Below are 24,216 nucleotides of genomic sequence, written 5' to 3' on the forward strand. Positions count from 1 at the left end.
GTGACTTTTACGTCATGCCGTTCAAGATCAAGTCTATTCCAGACACGACCCTGACAGGCTGGCAAACAATATGTTAGCGGTGACTGGCCGGAGAGCGGTGCCGTGGGGACTCGGGGCAGGCCGGGCCCCGGGGGTGCTGCTGCTGCGACAGGTCAGACACTGAGCTCTGCAGATGTCCTCGGGGTAATGACGGGCTGAACACGGCAGCCAGAGTACAGACCACCACTGGGTGACGGGCTGCGTTCCCACCAATCAGTTTTTTATTTTACATGTATTATTTTTTCCTATAGTAACACAGCCAATAAATCTGGATGCGGTCTAGGCTGTTACTTAACCCTTAGGATACCGGAGGTTTTTTTGCGTTTTCATTTTTCTTCCCGATCTTCTTTGGCCCATAACTTTTTTATTTTTCCGTTCACAAGTTGTACTTTCTAGTGCCACTATATGGCATACAATGTAGTGGGAAGCTGGAAGAAAATTCCAAATGGGGTGGAATTGAAAAACAAACAAACACAATTCTGCCATTGTTTTATGGGGTTTTTTTCCCACAGCGTTCCGTTTGCCCTTCATTCTCTGGGTCAGTACGATTACAACGATACCCCATATGTATAGGTTTTTTATGTCTAAATAGTATAAAAATAAATTTTAACTTTGAGAAAAAAAAAAAAATTTTTTTTTACATCAACATATTCTGACTCCATAACTTTTTTTATAGTTATGTCTACTGAGCTGTGTGGGGGCTCATTTTTTGCAGGACAATCTTTTTTTTTTTTATTGATACCATTTTGGAGTGTGTGACTTTTTGATCGTGTTTTATTACTTTTTTTGGGTTAAGAGAAGTAATAAAAAAATATGACAAATTGGCCATTGACCTGTGGGATCGGAGTTATTTCCAATCCCAGCAGTGAGACCCAGTTGCCTGCTATATAATACAGCCAGCACCCACAAGCAAAGGCACCGGCCCGACTCCTAAGCATGCGCCATGACTGGGACTTACAATTACAGCACAGTGTGAAGTACCAGCAGTGTAATGGTAGTCACAGAGCAGTAACAGGTTAATGGGGCTTTAGAAAGCAGTAACTAAACTAAAAAATATGACAAATTGGCCATTGACCATTTTTTCTGTCATGCCATTCGCCGTATTGAAAAAAAATATTTTTATATTTTAATAGTACGGGCGTTTTTGGTTGCGGTGATACCTATGATGTTTATATTTTTTGTTATTTATGTATTTTTTTTATTATACGGAAAGGGGGTGATTTAAACTTTTTTTATATTTTAAAACATTTTTATAAATTTTTACTTTTTTAAAACTTTTTGGTTATGATTTTGAAGCTTGTATTTTTTTTTTTTTTTACAAACATAGCAGTTTTGTTAATTTTTTTTATAAACTTAAAAACTGTATTGAACTTTTTTTTTTTTTACCTTTTCTGTTCCATCTAGGGGACTCCTGTATTACAGTGCATAGTCATTCTGACAGGCAGTCTATTACCTTCTGCAAAAGACGCATATAAAAGTGGCCAGGAGATGACAAGCCTGGGGTCCTTTAGAAGGCCCCTGGCTGTAATGCCAAACACTTAGCACCTCGCAATTGCATTTGTAGGGTGATGATCAGAAGACAGACCAATCCCTCAAATGCTGCGGTTACTATTGCCTGTGGGATCGGAGTTATTTCCAATCCCAGCAGTGAGACCCAGTTGCTTGCTATATAATACAGCCAGCACCCACAAGCAAAGGCACCGGCCCGACTCCTAAGCATGCGCCATGACTGGGACTTACAATTACAGCACAGTGTGAAGTACCAGCAGTGTAATGGTAGTCACAGAGCAGTAACAGGTTAATGGGGCTTTAGAAAGCAGTAACTAAACTAAAAAATTTTATGTACACATATAATAATAAAAATAATCTTTATTTATATAGCGCCAACATATTCCTCAGCGCCTTACAATTCAGGGGTTCATGTACAAACAGTCATAAATAACATAGCAACAGACAAGTTGATTATTACAACAAGAGGAATGAGGGCCCTGCTCGCAAGAGCTTACAATCTATGAGGGGATAGGGGGTGCCACAAAAGGTAGAAGTGCTTGTTATGTACGATAGTCCAGCCATCTTGGGAGAATAGGGGAGCAGATATAAAGCCACATGAGCCGGTCAGCAGCCAATATACGAAGTGCTTCTGGGTGCAGTGGAGGCTTAGCTTCAGGGAATGATAAATGGGTTATGGGAGGTTAGATCAAGGGAGGTGATAGGCCACCTTGAAAAGATGTGTTTTTAGCAAACGCTTTAGGCTACTTTCACACTAGCGTTCGGGCGGATCCGTTCTGAACGGATCCGCTCATAATAATGCAGACGGAGGCTCCGTTCAGAACGGATCCGTCTGCATTATTTTTAGCATAGAACAGCTAAGTGTGAAAATAGCCTAGTACGGATCCGTCCAGACTTTCAATGTAAAGTCAATGGGGGACGGATCCGCTTGAAGATTGAGCCACATTGTGGCATCTTCAAACGGATCCGTCCTCATTGACTTACATTGAAAGTCTGGACGGATCCGCACGGCCAGGCGGACACCCGAACGCTGCAAGCAGCGTTCAGCTGTCCGCCTGTCCGTGCGGAGGCGAGCGGAGCGGAGGCTGAACGCCGCCAGACTGATGCAGTCTGAGCGGATCCGCCTCCATTCAGACTGCATCAGGGCTGGACGGCTGCGTTCGGGTCCGCTCGTGAGCTCCTTCAAACGGAGCTCACGAGCGGACCAGCGAACGCTAGTGTGAAAGCAGCCTAAAACTGTGCATGTTGTGATTAAGCCTGTTTTCTTGGGGTAGGGCATTTCAGAGAACTAGTGCAGCTCGGGAGAACTCTTGTAGCCAGGAGAGAGAGGTTCGGATTTTTGTGGAAGTCAGTCGTAAGTCACTGGCTGAACGGAGAGCAAGGGTAGGGTGGAAGACAGATGAGGGAAGAGATGTATGGTGGTGCAGCACTGTGGAGGGCTTTGTGGGTGAGGATGAGCAGTTTGAATTGGATTCTATAGTGTATGGGTAGCCAGTGCAATGACTGACACAGGGTGGAGGCATCAGAGTAGCGGTTGGACAGATAGGTGACCCTGGCTGCTGCATTAAGAATAGATTGGAGAGGGGAGAGTCTGATGAGAGGGAGGCCAGTTAATAGTGAGTTGCAGTAATCAAGGCGGGAGTGGATCAGGGCAACAATGAGAGTTTTTGTTGTCTCCATAGTGAGAAAGGGGCGGATACTAGAGATGTTGTTGAGGTGCAGGCGACATGAGCGGGAGTGAGATTGAATATAGGGGGTGAAAGAAAGATCAGTGTCAAAAGTCACCCCGAGACAGCGGACGTGCTGCCTAGGAGTGATAACGGTGTTGCACACCGAGAGGCAGACATTAGGTTTAGGTAGGTTAGTAGATGGAGAGAACAGAAGAAGTTACGTTTTTGAAAGATTTCGTTTCAGATAGAGAGAGGACATAATGTCAGAGACTGCAGAGAGACAGTCACTGGTGTTCTGTAATACAGCAGGTGTGATGTCAGGGGATGAAGTGTATAGTTGTGTGCCATCAGCAAAGCGATGGTACTGGAAACCAAATCTGCTGATGGTCTGTCCAATTGGGGCTGTGTACAGGGAGAAGAGGAGAGGGCCTAGGACTGAACCCTGAGGAACTCCAACAGCTAGGGGGAGAGGTGAGGAAGTGGAGCCAGTGAATGATACACTGAAAGCGCGACCAGAGAGTTAAGAACACCAGGATAGGGCGTTGTTCTTTAGGCCGATGGATTGGAGCATGGGGAGCAGGAGATAGTGGTCTACAGTGTCAAAAGCTGCAGAGAGGTCAAGGAGAATGAGCAGAGAGTAGTTACCGTTGCATTTTGCTGTCAGGAGGTCATTTGTCACTTTGGTGAGGGCAGTTTCTGTCGAATGCAGGGGGCGGAAACCAGATTGTAGTAGATCGAGGAGAGAGTGATCAGAGAGATAGCTGGTAAGGCGACCAGATGCTCCAGGTGTTTAGAGATGAAGGGAAGATTGAAGACAGGCCTGTAGTTAGGGTCGAGAGATGTTTTTTTTTTATTAATGGAGTAATTATAGTGTTTAAAAGAGGAGGGGAAAATGCCAGAAGAGAGGGAGAGGTTGAAGATTTTTGTTAGGTGAGTGGTGACAGCCGGAGAGAGAAACTGGAGTAGGTGTGAGGGATTGGGATCAGAGGCGCAAGTGGTTGGACGAGAAGGAGAGGGGAACCTGGAGACTTCTTCCTTTACTGGGTCAAATGTGGACAGGGAGCCAGAGGAGATGCGGGTGGGGAGGTGGATGAATAGCACTTAGTGGCTGGGAGCTGATTTCATGACAGATATGTTCTATTTTCTCTGTGAAGTAGGTGGCTAAGTCTTCAGCAGAGAGGTCTGTGGTGGGTGCCTGAACTTTAGGACTGAAGAGGGATTGGAAAGTGTCAAAAAGTTTTTTTGGGTTGTTGGACAGTGAGGAGATTAGAGTGGTGAAGTGGGTCTGTTTAGCAAGGTTGAGGGCAGAGTTATAGGTCTTGGGTGTGCGCGTTTTCCTTCATAGGCGTTCAGCACTCCTGGAGCAACGCTGGAGGAAGCGAGTTTGTGGTGTAAGCCAGGGTTGCTTTGGTCTGTATTTGAAGGTTCTGAGGGTAGGGGGCGCTACTTTGTCCAAGGTGCTTCTTAGGGTGTCATTGTAGTGATTTACAGCCTTATCGGGGCAGGAAAGGAAAGCGATTGGGGACAATGATGCATGTAGAGTGTCTGTAAGTGTATGAGGGTCGATGGCCTGTAGGTTTTTGTGCATGTAATAGGTAGGGGAGTGCTGGGATGGGTGCAGATTTGAGAGAGTGAAGGAGAGGATATTGTGGTCAGAAAGTGGGAGAGGAGAGTTATAAAAGTTGGAGATTGAGCAGAGCCGGTAGAAAACCAAGTCAAGTGTGTTACCGTCTTTGTGTGTCTGAGAGTTAGAGAGTAAAAAAAGGCAGAGAGAGGAGGTTAGGGAGAGAATTCTGGGAAGCAGATGGGGAGATGGGGCTGTTTATGGGGATGTTGAAGTCTCCCAAGATAAGGGTTGGTATTTCTGAGGACAGGAAGTGTGGCAGCCGGGAAGCAAAGTGATCCATATGCTGATGATAGACACCAGTGATCTCTGAAATGTGTATCCACCATGCATTTTCTTAGGGAACATGTAAATTACCCAGGCCTCTTTAGTGCCACCTATTGGCGGTAGCTACCCTTTAAGTTCATGCCTGACCCTTCAATGGGCCTTGCAATGTGACTTGGGACATCAGCCAAACCAAAGTCTTCTCCATAAAGAAAATCCTCATATGACATAATGCACTGTACATACTGCAACAATCGGGTTCCTCTCATGTATTCGGTAAGGAGATGTGGCGGTTCATATTTGTATCAAAGTAATTCTGTAACAGTATATTATCAGCATTATTTACTAATGAAACTCATATATTTGACAGATTAGCGCTTTACCAAACTATTCTCTCCCTAAAGAGGTAAAGATAGTGGAAGTGGGACCTAGGGATGGACTTCAGAATGAAAAGGTAGGTGCCATCTTCAGTAACTTTTTACTTGACCTGTGCTCACACTCGTGGCTGGGCATTATTGTGAAGATTTCTCAGTACTCCTTAAAGGGGTTATCCGAGAAAAAAAAATGCCCCCCATATGGCTGGGCCTCTTAGACTGAATTTACTTACCTGACGCACCGCACCGCTCCTGGTCCCAGCACTGCCACTGCTGCTTCTCCCCATGCGCGGATGAAAACATCTGGTGTTGGAAGGGGCGGGGGGAAGCAACCAATGGCAGGTGGTGATGGGGACAAGCCTCCCTATCATCACCTGCAATGCTAGGGAGGCTCGTCACCGCTTGCCATTGGCTGCTCTCCCCTGACACCGGATGTTTTTTCTCATGCACGAGTAGAAGCAGCAGTGGCAGTGCTGCGACCAGGAGCGGCGTGGGGAGTCAGGTAAGTAGATTCAGTATGAGAGGTCCAGGCATATGGGGGGCATTTTTAAGTCTCGGATAACCCCTTTAAATGTCAGCGCACACTTCTTTATATTTTCTAGGCTATTGTTCCAACTGAAGTTAAAATCCAGCTGATCAATATGTTATCCGAATCTGGACTACAAGCAATAGAAGCGACGAGCTTTGTGTCTCCAAAATGGGTTCCGCAGGTATGTACAGTAGAAAAGGTAATGAAGACACATCTTAGAGGGACGATCCATTCTGGAGCTGTCTCTCCAGCATCTAGTCCATGGTTTTAGCAGCCATGTTGCAGGAAAAGTCATTACGGTATGTCACATAAGGAAATCAGCTGTTTGAGGCAACATTAGGGTACCTTCAATCTATGTCACCATTTTGTCTCCATATGTCATACTGCTACAAGACTGCTGAAGACAGTGATTGGCTGCAGTGGTCACATACCGTATAGCGGCACATCTCTGCGGTTTGTAAACAAGCAGTGACAGAAGGATCAGCGCTGTAGAGAATGGTGCCAGAGAGAGGGGGGAGTATGATATCTTTTTATCATAAGCTATTCCAGGGCTTGTCCCAGATTTTTAACCCCTTCCCAACTAGCATCGGCTGGCTGAGTCTTTAAAGATAGCGCCCGTGGAGTGGGCACCATAGCCGTGGTGTGCCTGCTGTTTCAAAAAGCAGACATCCGGGGCTCATGTGTCACGGACATTTAACAATTCAGATGCCCTGGTGAATCCTCACCACGACATCCAATCGCGCGAAAACCATCTGCCTTCAACAAAGATCAAAGGAGCCAGAGCTTGTATGCATAGAGAATGACAGGAGGCTGCTGCATAGTGCTTCCTATGGAGCCTCTGCCTGTAGACTCTAATGTTTGCTTGTTTTAGGTCCCTATAAAAATTCAAATCACCACCCTTTCCTTTCATTTCCCACAAAAATTAAATAAAAAAGTGATCAAAAAGTGTACAACACCCCAGAATGTTATCAATTCGCCCCGCAAAACAGGAACCCTCAGACATCTCTGTACACATAAGTTATAGGGATCAAAATATGGCAACGAAAAAAATAAAACTGATTTTTTTTTCAATGTTTTTATTATTTTATCCGTATTAAAACACAAGAGAAACTACACATATAAGGTATCGCCGGATTTGTACTGACCTGGAGAATGAAAGTAACTGGTCAGTTTTATTGCATATTGAACGTCGTAAAAAAAAACCTGTAAAACTGTGGCAGAATTGCTTTTTTTTTTTTCACAATTCCACCCCATTTGGGAAAAAAAAAATTCAGCTTTCCACTACATGGTATGCAATATTAAATGATGGCATTGGAAAGCACAACTTGTCCCGCAAAAATCAAGCCCTCATACGGCTGTGTGGGCGGAAAAATGGCTCTGGGAAGGCAAGGAAACGAAAAAAGAAAAAAAAAACTCGGGTAGAAAGGGTTAATTATGTCCTGACAATCCCTTTAAGCCAAATCATTACTGACCCAGTGGGTCCTCATCTCCTGTTGGCATTGTTACATTTTACCTAACAAACTTTGAAAAGTCTTATGATTTAAAGCACATAAATAATATTATTTTTGATTGGTAACAGTACTGTTCCTGGAACCACCATGTTTCATAGGCTTTGATTGCAATATCACTTTGTGCGTCGTGTTTCCATTATATTCACGAACTTTGCTGTCAGTGAATGGAAACATGCTAAAAACCTGTTCAGAGCTAGTGCTTAATAAAGGTATAAATCGGTCATGTGAAGAAATCTAAGAGTCCAGCCAGCCCTATGATAGAAATGCCTATTCTTGTCCTGGTAAAAGGTAGGACACAGGAAGGGGGGGGGGGGTATAAAATAAACAGTATTTATGTGCTGAATTGCAAATTTTTTTTTGCAGTGGAGTTCCTCTTTAAATAGATTCTCTCATAAGGACAATCCTAGTCCTTCTCCCTTATTAGGTCATATGGAGAATGCTCTGTAATAGTGGACCCAGTGGGGGTCATTTATCAAACTGGTGGAAAGTAGAACTGGCTTAGTTGCCCATAGCAACCAATCAGATTCCTCCTTTTCATTTTGGACAGCTTCTTTGGAAAATGAAAGGAGGAATCTGATTAGTTGCTATGGGCAACTAAGGCAGTTCTACTTTACACCAGTTTGATAAATGACCCCCAGTTTTTCTATGCTTTAGGCCCCTTGCAGACGTGCGTTTCCGGATAGGGTCCGCATGCGTTGTGTAGGTACCCAATTGCAGTCAGTTTTGACTGCGATTGCGTTCCGTTTTGCACGTGCGTGATAAAAAACTGAATGTGGTACTCAGACCCGAACTTCTACACAGAAGTTTGGGTTTTGGTTAGGGGTTGTGTAGATTGTATTATTTTCCCTTATACCATGGTAATAAGGGAAAATAATAGCATTCTGAATACAGAATGCATAGTACAATAGGGCTGGAGGGGTTAAAAAAAAATCCTATAACTCGCCTTAATCCACTTGTTTGCGCAGCCCGCATGTCTTCTTCTTTGAGGAATAGGGCCTTTTGATGACTGCACTCATCACATGGTCCATCACATGATCTTTCACCATGGTGATGAACCATGTGATGAGCGCAGTGACATCACCACAGGTCCTTTTCCTGTGCACAGCAAAGATGAAGACAGAAGAGAAGCCGGGCTACGAGAGCAAGTGGATTAAGGTGAGTTACATTTTTTATTTTATTTTTAACCCCTCCAGCCCTATTGTACTATGCATTCTTTATTCAGAATGCTATTATTTTTCCTTATAACCATGTTATAAGGGAAAATAATAATGATCGGGTCCCCATCCCGATCGTCTCCTAGCAACCGTGCGTGAAAATCTCACTGCATCCGCACTTGCTTGCGGATGCTTGCGATTTTCACACAGCCTCATTCACTTCTATGGGGCCTGCGTTGCGTGAAAAACGCACAATATAGAACATGCTGCGTTTTTGACGCAACGCACAAGTGATGCGTGAAAATAACCGCTCATGTGCACAGCCCCATAGGAACGAATGGGTCCGGATTCAGTGCGGGTGCAATGCGTTCACCTCACGCATTGCACCCGCGCGGGAAAACTCGCCCATGTGAAAGGGTCCTTAAATGGGCCGCAAGCAGTAGTAGCAGATTGATTGGAAGGAGGAGGGGGGGGGGGGGGGGGTTAGATGTTGTCTGTTTCCTAGCCATCCGTAGGAGCTTTCCTGTTAGTTACAGATGCCCAGAATATAGAGCACAGGGCTGTGCTGCTGGAGCTTTTCAGTCATTTGCAGGAGTGTACAGCTAGACAGGATGAGGAGTCTGATAATCTACTACAATGAGGGGTAAATCTTAGTTCCCATGCACACTACTGTATATTTGAGTCCGAATCCGTTCTGCAGTTTTGCAGAACAGATGTGGACCCGTTCGTTTCAGTGGGGCCTGCAAAAGAGGCGGACAGCTCCTGTTCACATTCCGCTCCGTGGCCCTACAAAAAAGATAGAACATGTTGTATTCTTGTCTGCAATTGTGGACAAGAATAGGCATTTCTATCAAAGGGCTGGCCGCCGCACATGGCCGGTATTTGTATTTTGCAGACCGTAAAAAAATGGATACTGTCGTCTGAATGAGTCCTTATTTCTGGAGGTGCATTGAAATTGTGGAGACAGTACTGAACTATATAATCAGTAACCTTCTTTCCCTCACTTAGATGGCGGATCATATCAATATCATGCATGGAATAAAGAGGTTCCCTAATGTCAGCTACCCAGTGTTGACCCCAAATCTCACCGGATTCCAGAAGGCGGTAAGTTACTGTATTGAACAGACTTATTAGACTACCATGGAGAGAGATGCTGCGGTATTACGTGAGTAGCACTGCAGATCAGGACTCTATATTGCTACTATGTATTGTCCTGTTGCCGCCCGTTCCCCTGCTGTCAGCCCTCAAAGCTGCACTGAAATACACAGTCCTGACTGCTGAGCAAACATAAAGGAGAGTCCTGTGCGCATGCACAGAAGTCCCGAAAATGTATTTCAGTGCAGAAAAAAACACTGGTAGCAGGGTAATGGAGGGCAAGAGGAAAAAAAATAATAAATAGTGATCTGGCCTCCTTATCCATCATACTACTCGTGTATTACTGCAGATAATCGTGCAAGATCATGGTGACAGATTCCATCATGGTCCGCATCAGTCACGGTAGAAATATAGACGTACATCTCAGCATAATCTTTTTTGAGAAAATGGCAATTTTCAGAGCCGTTAATGGAGGGGAAGGGGCAAACATCTAAGCATATAAGGTTTACCCTATATCCCTGGAATAACCCTTTAACGATACATCTGAAGAAGTTGTCTCACTTTGACAAATGACATTTATCATGTAAAGAAAGTTAATACAAGGCACTTACTAATGTATTGTGATTGTCCACATTGTCTCCTTTGCTGGCTTAATTCATTTTCTCAATCACGTTATACACTGTACGCTTCCATGGTTACGACCACCCTGCAGTCCAGCAGAGGTGGCCGTGCTTGCACACTATAGGAAAAAGCGCAGGCCTCTCTGGTGGCCGGGACCGTGGGAGCTTACCTAGGCTGGTACTTTTTCGTATAGTATGCAAGCACGGCCACTGCTGCTAGATTACAGGGTGGTTGTAACCATGGAAACTAGACGTGTATGATGTGAGGGAAAAATGAATCCAGCCAGCAAAGGAGACAATATGGACAATCACAATACATCAGTAAGTGCCTTGTATTAACTTTCCTTACCTGATAAATGGTGTATGCTGACGTTAGACAACTCCTTTAACATTCTCTACATAATAAATACTATTTGCTGAAGTGACACAACCCCTTTAAAGTTCAGCTTGTATGTACTATTATAAATTCCAGCCAGCCACTCCATGTCCCTTTTTATGGTCTTTTTATACATGGGGAAACAAACTGCATAAATTACCATATTTTACGCCCTATAAGACGTAAGTAAAAATAAATATTTTTCATTAGACCTAAGGTCAGACCAGCAGTCAGACCCCAATGTTAATCAGACCTCAGCTCACAGCCCCTATCAAGACCCCCAATATTAAGACCTCAGCTCAGACCCCCAATCAGACCTCAGCTCAGACCCCAATGGGAATGACCCCCAATCAGACCTCAGATAAGAACCCCATGCCTCTAATCAGCCCTCATATGAGCACCCTAGCCTCTCATCAGCCCTCATATGAGCCCCCATGCCTTTTTATCAGCCCATATGCCACAGAGAACTTAAAAAAAAAAAAAACACCTCTCCTGCTCCGGACACTGCCGCTTCTCACCTACAGCGCGATCCTCTTCATCCTGCTGCTGGCTGTGCTGTGAACCGGCGTGCACAGCGTGAGGTCACAGAGCGCCTAAAGCTGTGCGCAGCCATAGGACAGCCGAGGACTAGGAAGCGGTGGGTACAAAGCCTTTACCGCTTCCTGGTCCTTCAGTACTAATTAGTATTCACCCCATAAGACGCAGGGACTCCCCCCCCCCCCTCCCACCACCACCACCACTTCTTTCTTTTTTTTGGGGGGGGGGGATGCGAAATGCGCCTTATGGGGCGAAAAATTACGATATATTCAGAATTAGTTTGAAGGTAGCAGACAAAACAATAATCCTCATTTTCTTGCCTGAATAAGAGCCTCACATTTGCAGATTGAGAAATAGCATTAGGCTGGCTACGTAATCCTTGACATTCATTCATTTCAATTCTAAAGAATTCCATTTGACCTGCTTCGTTTCTGTCATTTTTCATGGACAGAATAACATATTCTAAAATGGAAAGCAGCATCCATCAATCCGTTTGCCTCTTTAAAGTGAACGGATCCATCGAAATACACTGTTGAATATCGTTTTCAGGTATTCAGATGTTTAATACCACGGAAAGGCCAGTGGGGATCTAAACGCAGTGACCCAACGTTATTAGTTCATCATCTTCCTTCTCATTCAGGTTGAATGTGGTGCCAAAGAAGTAGCCATATTTGGTGCAGCTTCTGAGCTTTTCAGTAAGAAGAATATTAACTGCACCATAGAAGAAAGTTTGCAGAGATTCCAGGCAGTGACAGAGGCAGCTAAAGAAGCAAATATACCTGTACGAGGGTAAGGCGCTGAACCCGTTATTTTAGGAGGATGTCAATCTGCATAAGGCCCCTTGCAGACGAGCGTGTCCGGATGCGTTGCGTCTGCGTTCAGTGAAAATCGTGCGAGTGTGTACGCAATTTCAATCAGTTTTGACTGCGATTGCGTTGCTAGTTTTTTTTTCCTCACGAGTGCAATGCGTGAGAAAAAACTGATTGTGGTACCCAAACCCGAACCCGGACTTCTTCACTGAAGTTCGGGTTTGGGTTAGGTGTTCTGTAGATTTTATTATTTTCCCTTATAACATGGTTATAAGGGAAAATAATATCATTCTGAATACAGAATGCTTACCTCATCCACTTGTTTGCGCAGCCGACATCATCATCTTTCTTCTTCTTTCAGGACCTGCCAAAGGACCTTTGACTTAATCGCGCTAACCACGTGGTGAGCGTGGGGACTTCAGCGCAGGTCCTGCTGAATGAAGGTAGAAGGATCTTCTATCTTCATTCAGCAGGACCTGCGCTGACGTCACCACGCTCACCACGTGGTGAGCGCGATTAAGTCCTCAAAGGTCCTTTGGCAGGTCCTGAAAGAAAGATTCCGGCTGCGCGATCAAGTGGATGAGGTGAGTTAATTTTTTTAACCCCTCGTGCTACATTTTAGTAAGCATTCTGTATTAAGAATGCTATTATTTTCCCTTATAACCATGTTATAAGGGAAAATAATACAGTAAATTGACTTTAATCAATTTACTAACATCATCTCCTAGCAACCATGCGTGAAAATCGCATTGCATCCGCACTTGCTTGCGGATGCTTGCGATTTTCACGCATCCCCAATCATTTCTATGGGGCCTGCGTTGCGTGAAAACCGCAGAATATAGAACATGCTGCGATTTTCACGCAAAGCACAAGCGATGCGTAAAAATCACCCCTCATCTACACAGCCCCAATGAAGTGAATGGGTCCGGATTCAGTGCGGGTGCAATGCGTTCACCTCACGCATTGCACCCGTGCAGAATTCTTGCCCGTGTGAAAGGGGCCTAACTATGATTTAAAATGTACCACTTTTAACTGCATGATGTGAAATTTCAGTACAGTATCTGTTTCCAGTGTCTACCAGACACAGCAACGTCCACTATGGAACCAGTTGCATTCTGATGTTTGTACCCGGAGGGCAATTGTGGGGAATTTGGGATCCCTATGATTGTTCAACATTATCGGCACTTATACAGTACTTACAAAGGGAAATAATCGATATATATAAAATGTCAGGTTTCTGTGCTGTAAAAAAAATGAGACAAAGATAAATAATTTCAGAACTTTTTCCACCTTTATTGTGACCTATAAACTGTACAACTCAATTGAAAAACAAACTGAAATCTTTTAGGTGAAGGGAAGAAAACAAAAAACCTAACGCTGGGTTCAGACCTGAGCGTTCGGAAACGAGCGCTCTGTATGCGCGATTGTACGGGCGTTTACAATCGCGCATACAGAGACAGGGGTGCACACATTGTCGCGCGTTCCCGAATATCTATGTGCGGGAACGCGCGACAAACGCCCCAAAAAAAGCTCAAGCACTTGTTTGAGCGTCGGGCGTTTTACAGCGCGATCGTACGCGCTGTAAAACGCCCAGATGAGAACCATTCCCATAGGGAATCATTGGTTCTTGTCTGTTGTGCGTTTTACAGCGCGTAGGAACGCGCTGTAAAACGCTCAGGTGTGAACCCAGCCTAAATGTAGTTGCATAAGTGTGCACACCCTCTTATAACTGGGGATGTAGCTGTGTTCAGAATTAAGCAATCACATTCAAAATCATGTTAAATAGGAGTCAGCATACACCTGCCATCATTTAAAGTGCCTCTGATTAACCCCAAATAAAGTTCAGCTGCTCTAGTCGCATCCCACAGCAAAAGCCATGGTCCACAGAGAGCTTCCAAAGCATCAGAGGGATCTCATTGTTAAAAGGTATCAGTCAGGAGAAGGGTACAAAATAATTTCCAAGGCATTAGATATACCCTGGAACACAGTGAAGATAGTAATCATCAAGTGGAGAAAATATGGCACAACAGTGACAATACCAAGAACTGGATGTCCCTCCATAATTGATGAAAAGACGAGAAGAAAACTGGTCCTGGAGGCTACCAAGAGGCCTACAGCAACATTAAAGGAGCTGCAGGAATATCTGGCAAGTACTGGCTGTGTGGTACATGTGACAACAATCTTCCGTATTCTTCATATGTCTGGGCTATGGGGTAGAGTGGCAAGACCAAAGCCTTTTCTTACGAAGAAAAACATCGGCCCTAATTCGAAAAGATATGTTTGGCGCAAAAACACTGCACATCACCAAAAGAACACCATACCCACAGTGAAGCATGGTGGTGGCAGCATCATGCTTTGGGGCTGTTTTTCTTCAGCTGGAACTGGGGCCTTAGTTAAAGGGGTTCTGCGCTTTCATTTAACTGATGATCTATCCTCTGGATAGATCATCAGCTTCTGACCGGCGAGGGTCCGACACCCGGGACTCCTGCCGATCAGCTGTTTGAGAAGGCAGCACTGCGGCCTTCTCACTGTTTACCGCCAGCCCATTGACGTCACGACTAGTATCAACTAGCGTGGGCGCGGCTAAGCTCCATTCAAGTGAACAGAGCTTAGCCCCGCCCACGCTAGTTGATACTAGTCGTGACGTCAGTGGGCCGGCGGCGCTGCCTTCTCAAACAGCTGATCGGCGGGGGTCCCGGGTGTTGGACCCTCGCCGGTCAGAAGCTGATGATCTATCCAGAGGATAGATCATCAGTTAAATGAAAGTGCAGAACCCCTTTAAGCTAGAGGGAATTATGAACAGTTCCAAATACCAGTCAATATTGGCACAAGACCTTCAGGCTTCTGCTAGAAAGCTGAACATGACAACATCTTTCAGCATGACAACGGCCCAAAGCATACATCCAAATCAACAAAGGAATGGCTTCCCCAGAAGAAGATTAAAGTTTTGGAATGGCCCAGCCAGAGCCCAGACCTGAATCCAATTAATAATCTGTGGGGTGATTTGAAGAGGCCTGTGCACAGGAGATGCCCTCGCAATCTGACAGATTTGGAGTGTTTTTGCAAAAAAGAGTGGGCAAATCTTGCCATTTCAAAATGTGCCATGGTGATAGACTCATACCCAAAAAGACGGAGTGCTGTAATAAAATCAAAAGGTGCTTCAACAAAGTATTAATTTAAGGGTGTGCACACTTATGCAACCATAATTTTTTATTTTTATATTTTTTCTTCCCCCCACCTAATAGATTTCTGTTTGTTTTTCAATTGAGTGGTACAGTTTATAGGTCACATTAAAGGTGGAAAAAGTTCTGACATTATTTATCTTTGTCTCATTTTTTTACATCACAGAAACCTGACATTTTAACAGGGGTGTGTAGACTTTTTATATCCACTGTATATCTGTGTATGTATATACTGTATGTTCCGCGATCACTCAAAGACGCAACCATCGATTTTCAACGAAACTTGGTATACACATCCCTTGCTACTTGGAAATAAATCTTGTGTGGGTCATACGTCCCTACACAGCAGCTGCATGGAGTTTATATGCTCCAACTGTTTTTGCTGCAAACATATTGCTCTGTAACACAAAAACTCATCGATCAATCGATAACATGCTGGTACACAATGAGTTTCTGTCTGTCGGTTCTTTATGTACGACCAAACAATTTGACCGATCTTCACCACATTTGGCACACAGGTACATCAGGTGTCCGGGAAGGTTTTAGACCGGGTCTCAGCTCTCTTCCTGGGATATTCCCAAAAAATGACCTGCATTAGCCAATACAACAATACAAGCATGCAAGTCTTTCTCTTCAGATCCCAACTGCCATACACACGGTCACATGTCCCTTATCAGCCAATAGAAGCTCGCAGGCCCTTAGTCTCCACATACACAAAGTTTTACTCCAGGTTTCCATAACAACCCAGCCATTTTTCTTCACTGCTGTAGGTCAGCTTTAGGCTAGGGCTACACGACAACATGTGTCGCGCTACAATAAGTCGCACAACTACACTGCTACATGTGTCACACAACAATTTTTATAATGATAGTCTGGTGATGCACTGCGACTCGACAGTTGCAGAAAAATCCATTTTGGATGGATTTTTTTGTAACTGCCGTGTCGCAGTCACAGCATGTCACATGTCGCAGTGCGACACCATAGCCTATCATTATAAAAATTGTTGAGACAAAATGTTGCGCGACACATGGTGGGGCACTGTGCCAGAAGCGGCACTCGGAGCCCTCTCTATCGGCACCCGCACTCTGGAAAAAGTCTATGGTGTACCAATATGCCTTAGAGTTTTCCTACCATTCATAAGCGCAGGGCGCACTATGAACAGCACATTGAATGCAGGCAGGATATTATATCTGGTGGCTTGATGGCTCATAGTACATCCTTTTTTCTATAGTGTGCAAGCATGGCCACCATTGCTGGATTGCAGGTTGGTCGTAACCATGGAAACAATCAGTGTATAATGTGATGGGGAAAAAAAATCTAGTCAGCGAAGGGAGCAATATTGATAATAACAATACAGTGGCTTAAATTAACTTTCTCTACATAATAAATGCCATTTGCTGAAGCGACACAACCCCTTTAAAGGGAGTCTGTAGCTACTGCGATGCTGTGCCCACAGTGGGCATCGCAATGAGCATGCCCCGGCCAAGCGAGGCCGAGCGCAGGCGCGGGATTTCGCTGGGAGAGGAGGAGGATGCAAGGGAAGAGAAGGGTGGACAGAGGCTGGGGCGGGGATATTAACAAGAGAGGATGAGCAGCCTGGGCTCCAAAGAAGTTAACGCCGCCTCTGGGCACTTGCGAGCCCTCATTTACATATCAATAAAAGCCAATTTTTGCCACAGGTGAACCATAGAAGAACGCAACCAAGGTACCATTGATTCATCTAAAGTTATGCCAGAACGCTATGTAAGCGGTCTGTAATGTCCAAATGTGGCGACAGACTTCCTTTAATGTTTGCTTCTATTATGAAACTGCACCGACTGCATTTACCCGACTTCTGTTGATATTTCAGGTATGTGTCGTGTGTTCTTGGTTGCCCATATGAAGGAAAAGTGTCTCCTAGTAAAGTGGCAGAGGTATGTTGTGTTATAAAGGCTTACACACGGCAGAAGAATCCCATTTGCAGTCAACAAATCATCGTATTGTGTTTTATTTTTTTTTATTTTTTCTTGTCAGGTGGCACACAAGATGTTTTCCATGGGTTGCTATGAGATCTCCTTAGGGGACACTATTGGAGTTGGGACACCTGGCAGCATGCGTGAAATGTTGACCACGGTTCTGGATGTAATTCCTGCCAAGGCGCTAGCCGTTCACTGTCATGATACGTATGGGCAGGCTCTGGCAAACATACTCGTGGCTCTGCAGGTAATATGTGCACTGTGGCAAGAACAGTTTAATAAATGTCAATGACATTTGCTCTGTCTTTGAAAAAATATTTTATTTTCTTAAAAATGAACTGCCTTTTTAAATGTGTAGGGCAGGGATGCTCAACCTGCGGCCCTCCAGCTACTGTAAAACTACAACTCCCATCATGTCCTGCTGTAGGCTGATAACTGTAGGCTGTACGGGCATGCTGGGACTTTTGCAACAGGTGGAGGGCCGCAGGTTGGGCATCCCTGGTGTAGGAGAATTGTGATTATTTTTGCAATATACATTATTAGGTGATGTCTGTGAAGGTGTCCTTAATCCGTCTTCAGCACAATCCTGAAGGCTGAGGCTGCTCCCAGCTCACTCTTAGGCCTCATGCACACAAACGTATTTTCTTTCCGTGTCCATTTAATTTTTTTTTATAAAAATAAAACGTCCCATTATTGTCCGCATTACGGACAAGGATGGTACTGTTCTATTAGGGGCCAGCTGTTTCATTCCGCAAAATATGGAATGCACACGGACGCCATCCGTATTTTTTGCGGACTGCAAAATGCATGCGGTTGTGTGAACAAGCCCTTACATGCAGATATCTTACTGCCCGGACTACCTTCCTCCTATACAGCAATATGTGGCCTTATATACCGTATTTTTCACCCCATCTGCATCTTACGGGGCAAATGCTGACATTTTTACTCCTCTAACACTGATACTTCGCCGGCTGCCATGTATCAGCAAGGAGGGGCTAGAGGCCGGCAACTCGCAGCAGGGCCCGGTGCCGTCACTGTACTCTAATACACTGGGCCCCGCACACATCAGTATTCATATGTAAACTGCAGGCAATCCATACGTAAACTGCAAGGTAGCGCAATCCACATAGTACTCGCTATGAAACTCCCGTACTAGCAGGCAGGCTTTCCAGTCGCTCACTTCCTCACGCGCATGCTCCTCCCACTTTATTATTGAAGCAGGCGCGTGAGGAAGTGAGTGATCGGCCAGCCTGCAGTGCCTGCTAGTACGGGAGTTTCATAGTGAGTATTGCGCTACCTTGCAGTTTATATATCGATTGCCTACAGTTTGCATATTAATACTGGTGTGTGCAGGGCCCGGTGTAATAGAGTACAGTGACTGCACTGGGCCCCGCCGAGATTTCAACTCCAGTTGCCTGCCTTCACCCCCTGTATTGAGGTCCCTATTTGCCGTACACAGGGACACTGTTATGGGGGATTTCTAGTGGATGACACATAAGATGCTATATACGATATATGTCATCCACAGATGCCCCCATAACAGTGTGTCATCCCCAGATCCCCCCATAATAGTATCTATCATCCACAGACCACCATTAGTTCAAAACCCACCAAAAGTACACCTTGTGGTTCAAAATATTTTTTTTCTTATTTCCCTCCTCAAAAACCTAGGTGCGTCTGTCTTATAGGGTGAAAAATACGGTACTATAGAAATACTTCTGCTCTGTCTCCCTGACATCTCTATGTTGTCAGTGCTGAGCCTGACAGCGTGTGTTCTGTGTCCCTGCCAGAGATCTAGGAGCGCAGGCAGTCAGCATCGACCGTAAGTATAGAAGGCAGGGAGAAGCAGTTTTACGGCATATAGGGACAGTTATACGTAACTTTGATGCATCCACCGCCGATCTAAATGTAAGCCAGCTTCCTTACTGTCTTACATTTAGACCATTTTCTACACCTAAACCAGGCGTAGAAAATAGTGAATGAGACGGGCATGTCTTCTTCCCCGCCTACTTTTTTTAGACCTGGCGTGAGCAGGGAAAAGTCGCAGATATAGGCATATTTCAAGTTAATAAATGACCCCCATTGTTCTTGCACTCAGTGCATATCTACATCTAATGTGCCTGTAGGGATATGACTTCCATTTTGAAGGCATGCAGCCCTCTGTCTCCCTACAGTGTGTACACACAATGCCTCAGCTACAGATGAGCAGTTTCCATCAATACAAACCATGCAAATCACCAAATACATGATAAACAGAAAACACCCCTTACTCCATCTGTCATCTCAATAAAACTTTATAACCTTATTTAGTGATTTTAAAATCGGTAGAATTGATCAAGGATTTAAAAACAGTTCGCCCCGTCAGGGAATCGTAATGAAAAAGTATTAGTTAAGGTGCTTAGGCGGAGTTCCCATCAGCGTTCAGCCTTTCCAATCTCCTGTTCCGTTATAGGAGCAGGAGAAGGGAAAGGACGGATTCGGCACATAACTGAGCCGAACAGCGCCTACGGACCCCTTAGAATATAATGGGGTCCGTTAGGTTTCCGCTCAGAGGAAAATTTTTGAAGTGGAGACAAAAGTCCCGCATGCGCTACTTTTGTCTCTGCTTCTGTATTTTCCTATAGTCTGCAAGCATGGCCACCAATCCTGTATTGAAGGGTGGTCATAACCATAGAAACCAGAAGTGTATAATGTGATGGGAAAAATGAGTCTAGCCACGATAGGGGGCAATATGGACAATCACAATACATTAGTAAGAGCCTGGTATTAACTTTGTCTACATGATAAATGCAAAACTGACAAGAATGGGACAGGTTATATTTTTTTGCAGACCATCGAGCGGAGCAACGCATGCCGACAGCACACAGAGTGCTGTCCGCATCTTTTGCGGCCCCTTTTGAAGTGAATGGGTCCGCATCCGAGCCGCAAATACTGCAGCTCTGATGCGGACCAAAACAACGGTCGTGTGCATGAGGCCTTAGGCCTCTTGCACACGACCGTATGGCTTTTTCAGTATTTTGCACTCCGCTAAAAATACAGATGACGTCCGTGTGCATTCCGTTTTTTGCGGAACGGAACAGCTGGCCCCTGGTAGAACAGTACTGTCCTTGTTTGTTATGTGGACAATAATAGGATGTGTTCTATCTTTGAACGGAAATATGGAATTGGAAGGCATACGGAGTACCTTCCATTTTTTTTTTGCAGATCCATTGAAATGAATGGTCCCGTATACGGAATGCAAAAATCGGAACGTAAACGCGTGCAAGGGGCCTTAGAGTTACCTCAATATTGTAATTGTATGACAAAAATGCATCTGCACTGTAGAGTGATATGAATATAGTGACCTCTAGTGGTGACCAGCCTATAGCCATGCAGTCACTTCACAGGTCCATCACTAGTATACAGATACACATTGATTGTGCATAGCGAATAATAACTTTATGTCTCTTCCTTTGTGACAGATGGGAGTGCAGGTGGTGGATTCCTCTATTGCAGGTTTAGGTGGGTGTCCTTATGCACAAGGAGCTTCTGGGAATGTAGCCACGGAAGATGTCGTTTACATGTTACAAGGCCTAGGCATCCACACAGTACGTACAAATCTCTCTTTTTATGATTGTCTCGTTTCCAAGACTAAAGATGATATTTAATGTTAATGCTGTAATTTAGGCGAGGTCTGTAACTGCTTTGTTTGAATTCTTGCTTTTCTAGGGCATTGATTTAAAGAAGCTTACAGAAGCTGGGGCCTTCATCTGCAAAGCTCTGGGGCGAAAGAGCAGTTCTAAAGTGGCACAAGCAATGTGCAAACTATAAGATTAAACCCATGGAGGGTGCACAATGTCCCCTCCAAACATCAGGCCCTTTCTGGATTCTTTGAGATCTGTTTCTAATGGATCAGCGGATGGATTTCCAAAAAAAGAAAAAAACTTTCTTTGTTCAAGAACGCACACATGTGATTACAGGAGCGGTTCTTGTTTTTTGTGCGGTTTATAATGTTTTACAGATCTGTTAATGATCCCAATGGGATAATGTGTGTTTGAGAGTAATTATACTAAAAGTATTAAATGGAGGCACACAAGAAACCCTCTACCAGTAAGTTCTGCCTGTGAAAATGCAAACTTTGTTTCCACGTTCTCCTGCTGATCATTGATCTGCTTGACTGTTGTCGTACATATTTTTATTTCTACCCATTCGTCATACACCGGTCTGTGATAACCAGGCGCACTGCAGGATGCTATTACTAATTCATAACGAGGATACCCTAAGTCATCAATGAGACGCAGCATCCTGCACTTCGTGCGCCTATACTGATATCTCTGATACAGCAGAAAACTGGCGTTCTTTTTCTGGGAATGTAGTGAGGCTGGTGGAGAATGGACACTTGTGCATTTAAAAAGATGCAAATGTGCACCACATCTATCAGCCATGTTTCATCTCGGCAGAGTTTACCACACAGAGATCTTAGGTTGCTCACTTTTTCATCATCCTCCCCCTCCTGATGCCCCAACATTGTTATCCTGCTGCTACCTCCAGTACTGTGCACGCTGTGCTCCCCAATGCCCACAAACACTATACTGCAAAAATAATCATGCCATACAGATAATTCCCCATAGTAATAGTCCTCCCCAAAGTTCTATTAATAGTACTAATTCTTTCCCATAGTGCCCACAATAGCAATTTTTACTCCCCAAAAGTGTCCCCATATAGTAGCAATGCCCTTCATATTGTAACCAATAATAATGCCCCCAAGTACACCCTTTACTATAATAATGCCCACTGTACAATAGTGCCCCCTGTAATGCTTAGCGCTCCCCCCCCCCCCCCTCCCATAGTGCCCACACATATTAACCTGTAGGATACCAGCACCGTACACCGATCGATAAGTGGTCTGGCAGTCACTGATCAGCTGCAGGGGTCCGGCAGTCACCCAATTTTTTCTATGTAATTACTGTATATGCCATACGGAAAAACGGAACAGAAACAAAAAAACTTGAAAAACGGACCGCAAAACACTGAAATAGCCATACGGTAGTGTGAAAGAGGCCTTAGTTGGGATTATCTCCTCTTCTACTGGAGGTGAAACTTGGTCTGGACTCTACCCGTCTAAGGGCTGTTTCAAATGAGCAGATGCCGTGCGTGACATCCGCTGCGTGAATGACAGCCAAGACCCGATGCAGAAGCACGGATCAGTAACATGATTGATAATGCTCCGTGCCTCTCTGTGACCTCTTTACTACGAAATCACACTGACAACTTTATTTAACTGTGATTTCGTAGTAAAGAGATCACAGAGAGGCACGGAGCATTATCAATCATGTTACTGCTCCGTGCTTCTGCTGTCTGCATCGGGTCTTGGCTGTCATTCACGCAGCGGATGTCACGCACGGCATCCGCTCGTGTGAAACAGCCCTAAAGGAACAACTTTTAGCAAATGAGGCAGTGGAAAAATGGCTCAAGGGTCATTGAAAAGGGTTTAGGCAGAAACCCTTCCGTCCTGTGGGGGGGGGGGGGGCCTGGTTTGATCCTTCCTATTGGGCCCTTACTTCTCACTGCATGCAGGAGGGCCACAGTCGCAATCCTTTATTCTGAGTCTCACTTTTGTAGGGCAATGTTAATAAATGCAGACTCTTGACCACCATGTGTATGACCACATTTTCTTTCTACAGAATAATAACACATAATTGTTCACAATAAAATGTTGATTAAACTTTTCTGTAAAAGACAGTCATACAATGTATTGGTTCTGCTTCTGTATGCCAGCAGAAATACCACTCAGTTAACTTTATTTTTGTAGCTTCTGTTCAAATTTTCAAAATAATCCTTTGACGATTCTAATGTCAATAAAAAGTTGAGAAGGTTGTCTGGCAGGCAGCTTATAGCATAACTCTGTAAAAAAAAAATACAAAGATATATTGATCAAATGTATATGATAAATGGGGAGATAAGGATTTGAACTTTAGCTCTATCTGTATTATTGGAGTATGTGTTTGTATAGGAATAGTTATAAGACATATTGGGGGATTGCTTTTCATGCATTGGTGACCTTATCGTACAGCATAAAACAACCCAGTGGCCCTGTTGAGAACTACTAAAATTCACCTAATACCTACCACACATGGCCATATGTATTTTGCAAAATACTGATAACCCACCATGTGCATGCTGATTTTTAATTTTTTTTTTCCAGGCCCAGTAGAGATAATTATATAACTAGAATTATATTAACCAAATGGAAAAGAATAGAGCATGTTGTATAATTTGTTGGACGGACACATGGATGAGGACAGCACACAGATGACATCCATGTTATGTCTGCATTTTTTGCGGTCCCACAGAAATTAATGCATCTGAACTGCAAAAATAGTGATCAGACACAGGCCAAAAATACGGTCATGTGTACGAGCCCTAACTTATTTATGCCAAAGAAGAATAATGGATTTTACCTGTAGAGAGTGCGTGAGACATCCACTAGTACGATCTGTATATCCAACAGTGTTCAAAGCTTCACAGGCAAATGCACCAGCAGATTTCACAAGGGTGTTTGGTTTCATTTTAAAGGTCATGTCGGTTGAGACAAATAATGGCATCACACACTGTGGATTTAAGATAACCTATTAAAGGCTACATACAGGTGAAACTTAAAAAATTTGAATATTCTGCAAAAGTTCATTTATTTCAGTAAGGGCTCGTAAATTGCGGTCCACAACGCACGGGCACCGTCCGTGGGGAAGCCGCATGGGGATTGTGGACCCATTCACTTGAATGGGTCTGCGATCCCTCCGTTCTGCAAAAAGATAGAGCATGTTCTATCTTTTTGCGGTGCGGAGGAATGGAACCCCAGGAAGCACTCCGTAGTGTCCCATTCTGTGCTTCCGTTCCGCATCTCCAGATTTGCAGACCCATTGAAGTGAATGGATCTGTAATGCGGAATGCACACGGAACGGTGCCCGTGTATTGCTGTCCGCAATACA

The 24,216-nt window shown here is 44.4% G+C and overlaps 2 protein-coding genes across 3 annotated transcripts in view; one reads left to right on the forward strand and one right to left on the reverse strand.

Moving 5' to 3' along the window:
- Positions 1 to 21,341, forward strand: HMGCL (3-hydroxy-3-methylglutaryl-CoA lyase). Of its 2 annotated transcripts, none has more exons than XM_044274444.1 (9): positions 1 to 151; positions 5,477 to 5,560; positions 6,083 to 6,190; positions 9,683 to 9,778; positions 11,943 to 12,091; positions 17,143 to 17,206; positions 17,307 to 17,495; positions 20,710 to 20,835; positions 20,957 to 21,341. In XM_044274444.1, exons 1-9 carry the CDS (start codon positions 71 to 73, stop codon positions 21,056 to 21,058), a joined length of 999 nt encoding a protein of 332 aa, XP_044130379.1. In that variant the 5' UTR covers positions 1 to 70; the 3' UTR covers positions 21,059 to 21,341. The 2 variants fall into 2 exon arrangements, with proteins under 2 accessions (XP_044130379.1, XP_044130381.1); XM_044274446.1 differs by having other exon boundaries at positions 44 to 151; positions 5,511 to 5,560.
- Positions 21,342 to 22,885: 1,544 nt separating this feature from the next.
- LOC122923590 (very-long-chain 3-oxoacyl-CoA reductase-like) overlaps positions 22,886 to 24,216 on the reverse strand; it is a 68,629-nt gene continuing 67,298 nt past the window's right edge. The window contains exons 10-11 of the mRNA XM_044274448.1: positions 23,689 to 23,838; positions 22,886 to 23,131 (exon numbers count right to left, since the gene is read on the reverse strand). Coding sequence (XP_044130383.1) covers positions 23,018 to 23,131; positions 23,689 to 23,838 — 264 coding nt within the window. The 3' untranslated portion in view covers positions 22,886 to 23,017. The remainder of the gene's footprint in view (positions 23,132 to 23,688; positions 23,839 to 24,216) is intronic.

The sequence above is a fragment of the Bufo gargarizans genome, unplaced genomic scaffold (assembly GCF_014858855.1).
Source record: "Bufo gargarizans isolate SCDJY-AF-19 unplaced genomic scaffold, ASM1485885v1 original_scaffold_1767_pilon, whole genome shotgun sequence".
NCBI classification, from domain to species: domain Eukaryota; kingdom Metazoa; phylum Chordata; class Amphibia; order Anura; family Bufonidae; genus Bufo; species Bufo gargarizans.

Bases quoted from the DNA above. Each gene is read 5' to 3' on its own strand.
- HMGCL (XM_044274444.1), top strand. From the start codon at position 71: ATGTTAGCGGTGACTGGCCGGAGAGCGGTGCCGTGGGGACTCGGGGCA. The intron at 12,092-17,142 runs GTAAGGCGCTGA...TTGATATTTCAG, and splicing joins GCAAATATACCTGTACGAGG to GTATGTGTCGTGTGTTCTTG. The intron at 17,496-20,709 runs GTAATATGTGCA...CCTTTGTGACAG, and splicing joins ACATACTCGTGGCTCTGCAG to ATGGGAGTGCAGGTGGTGGA.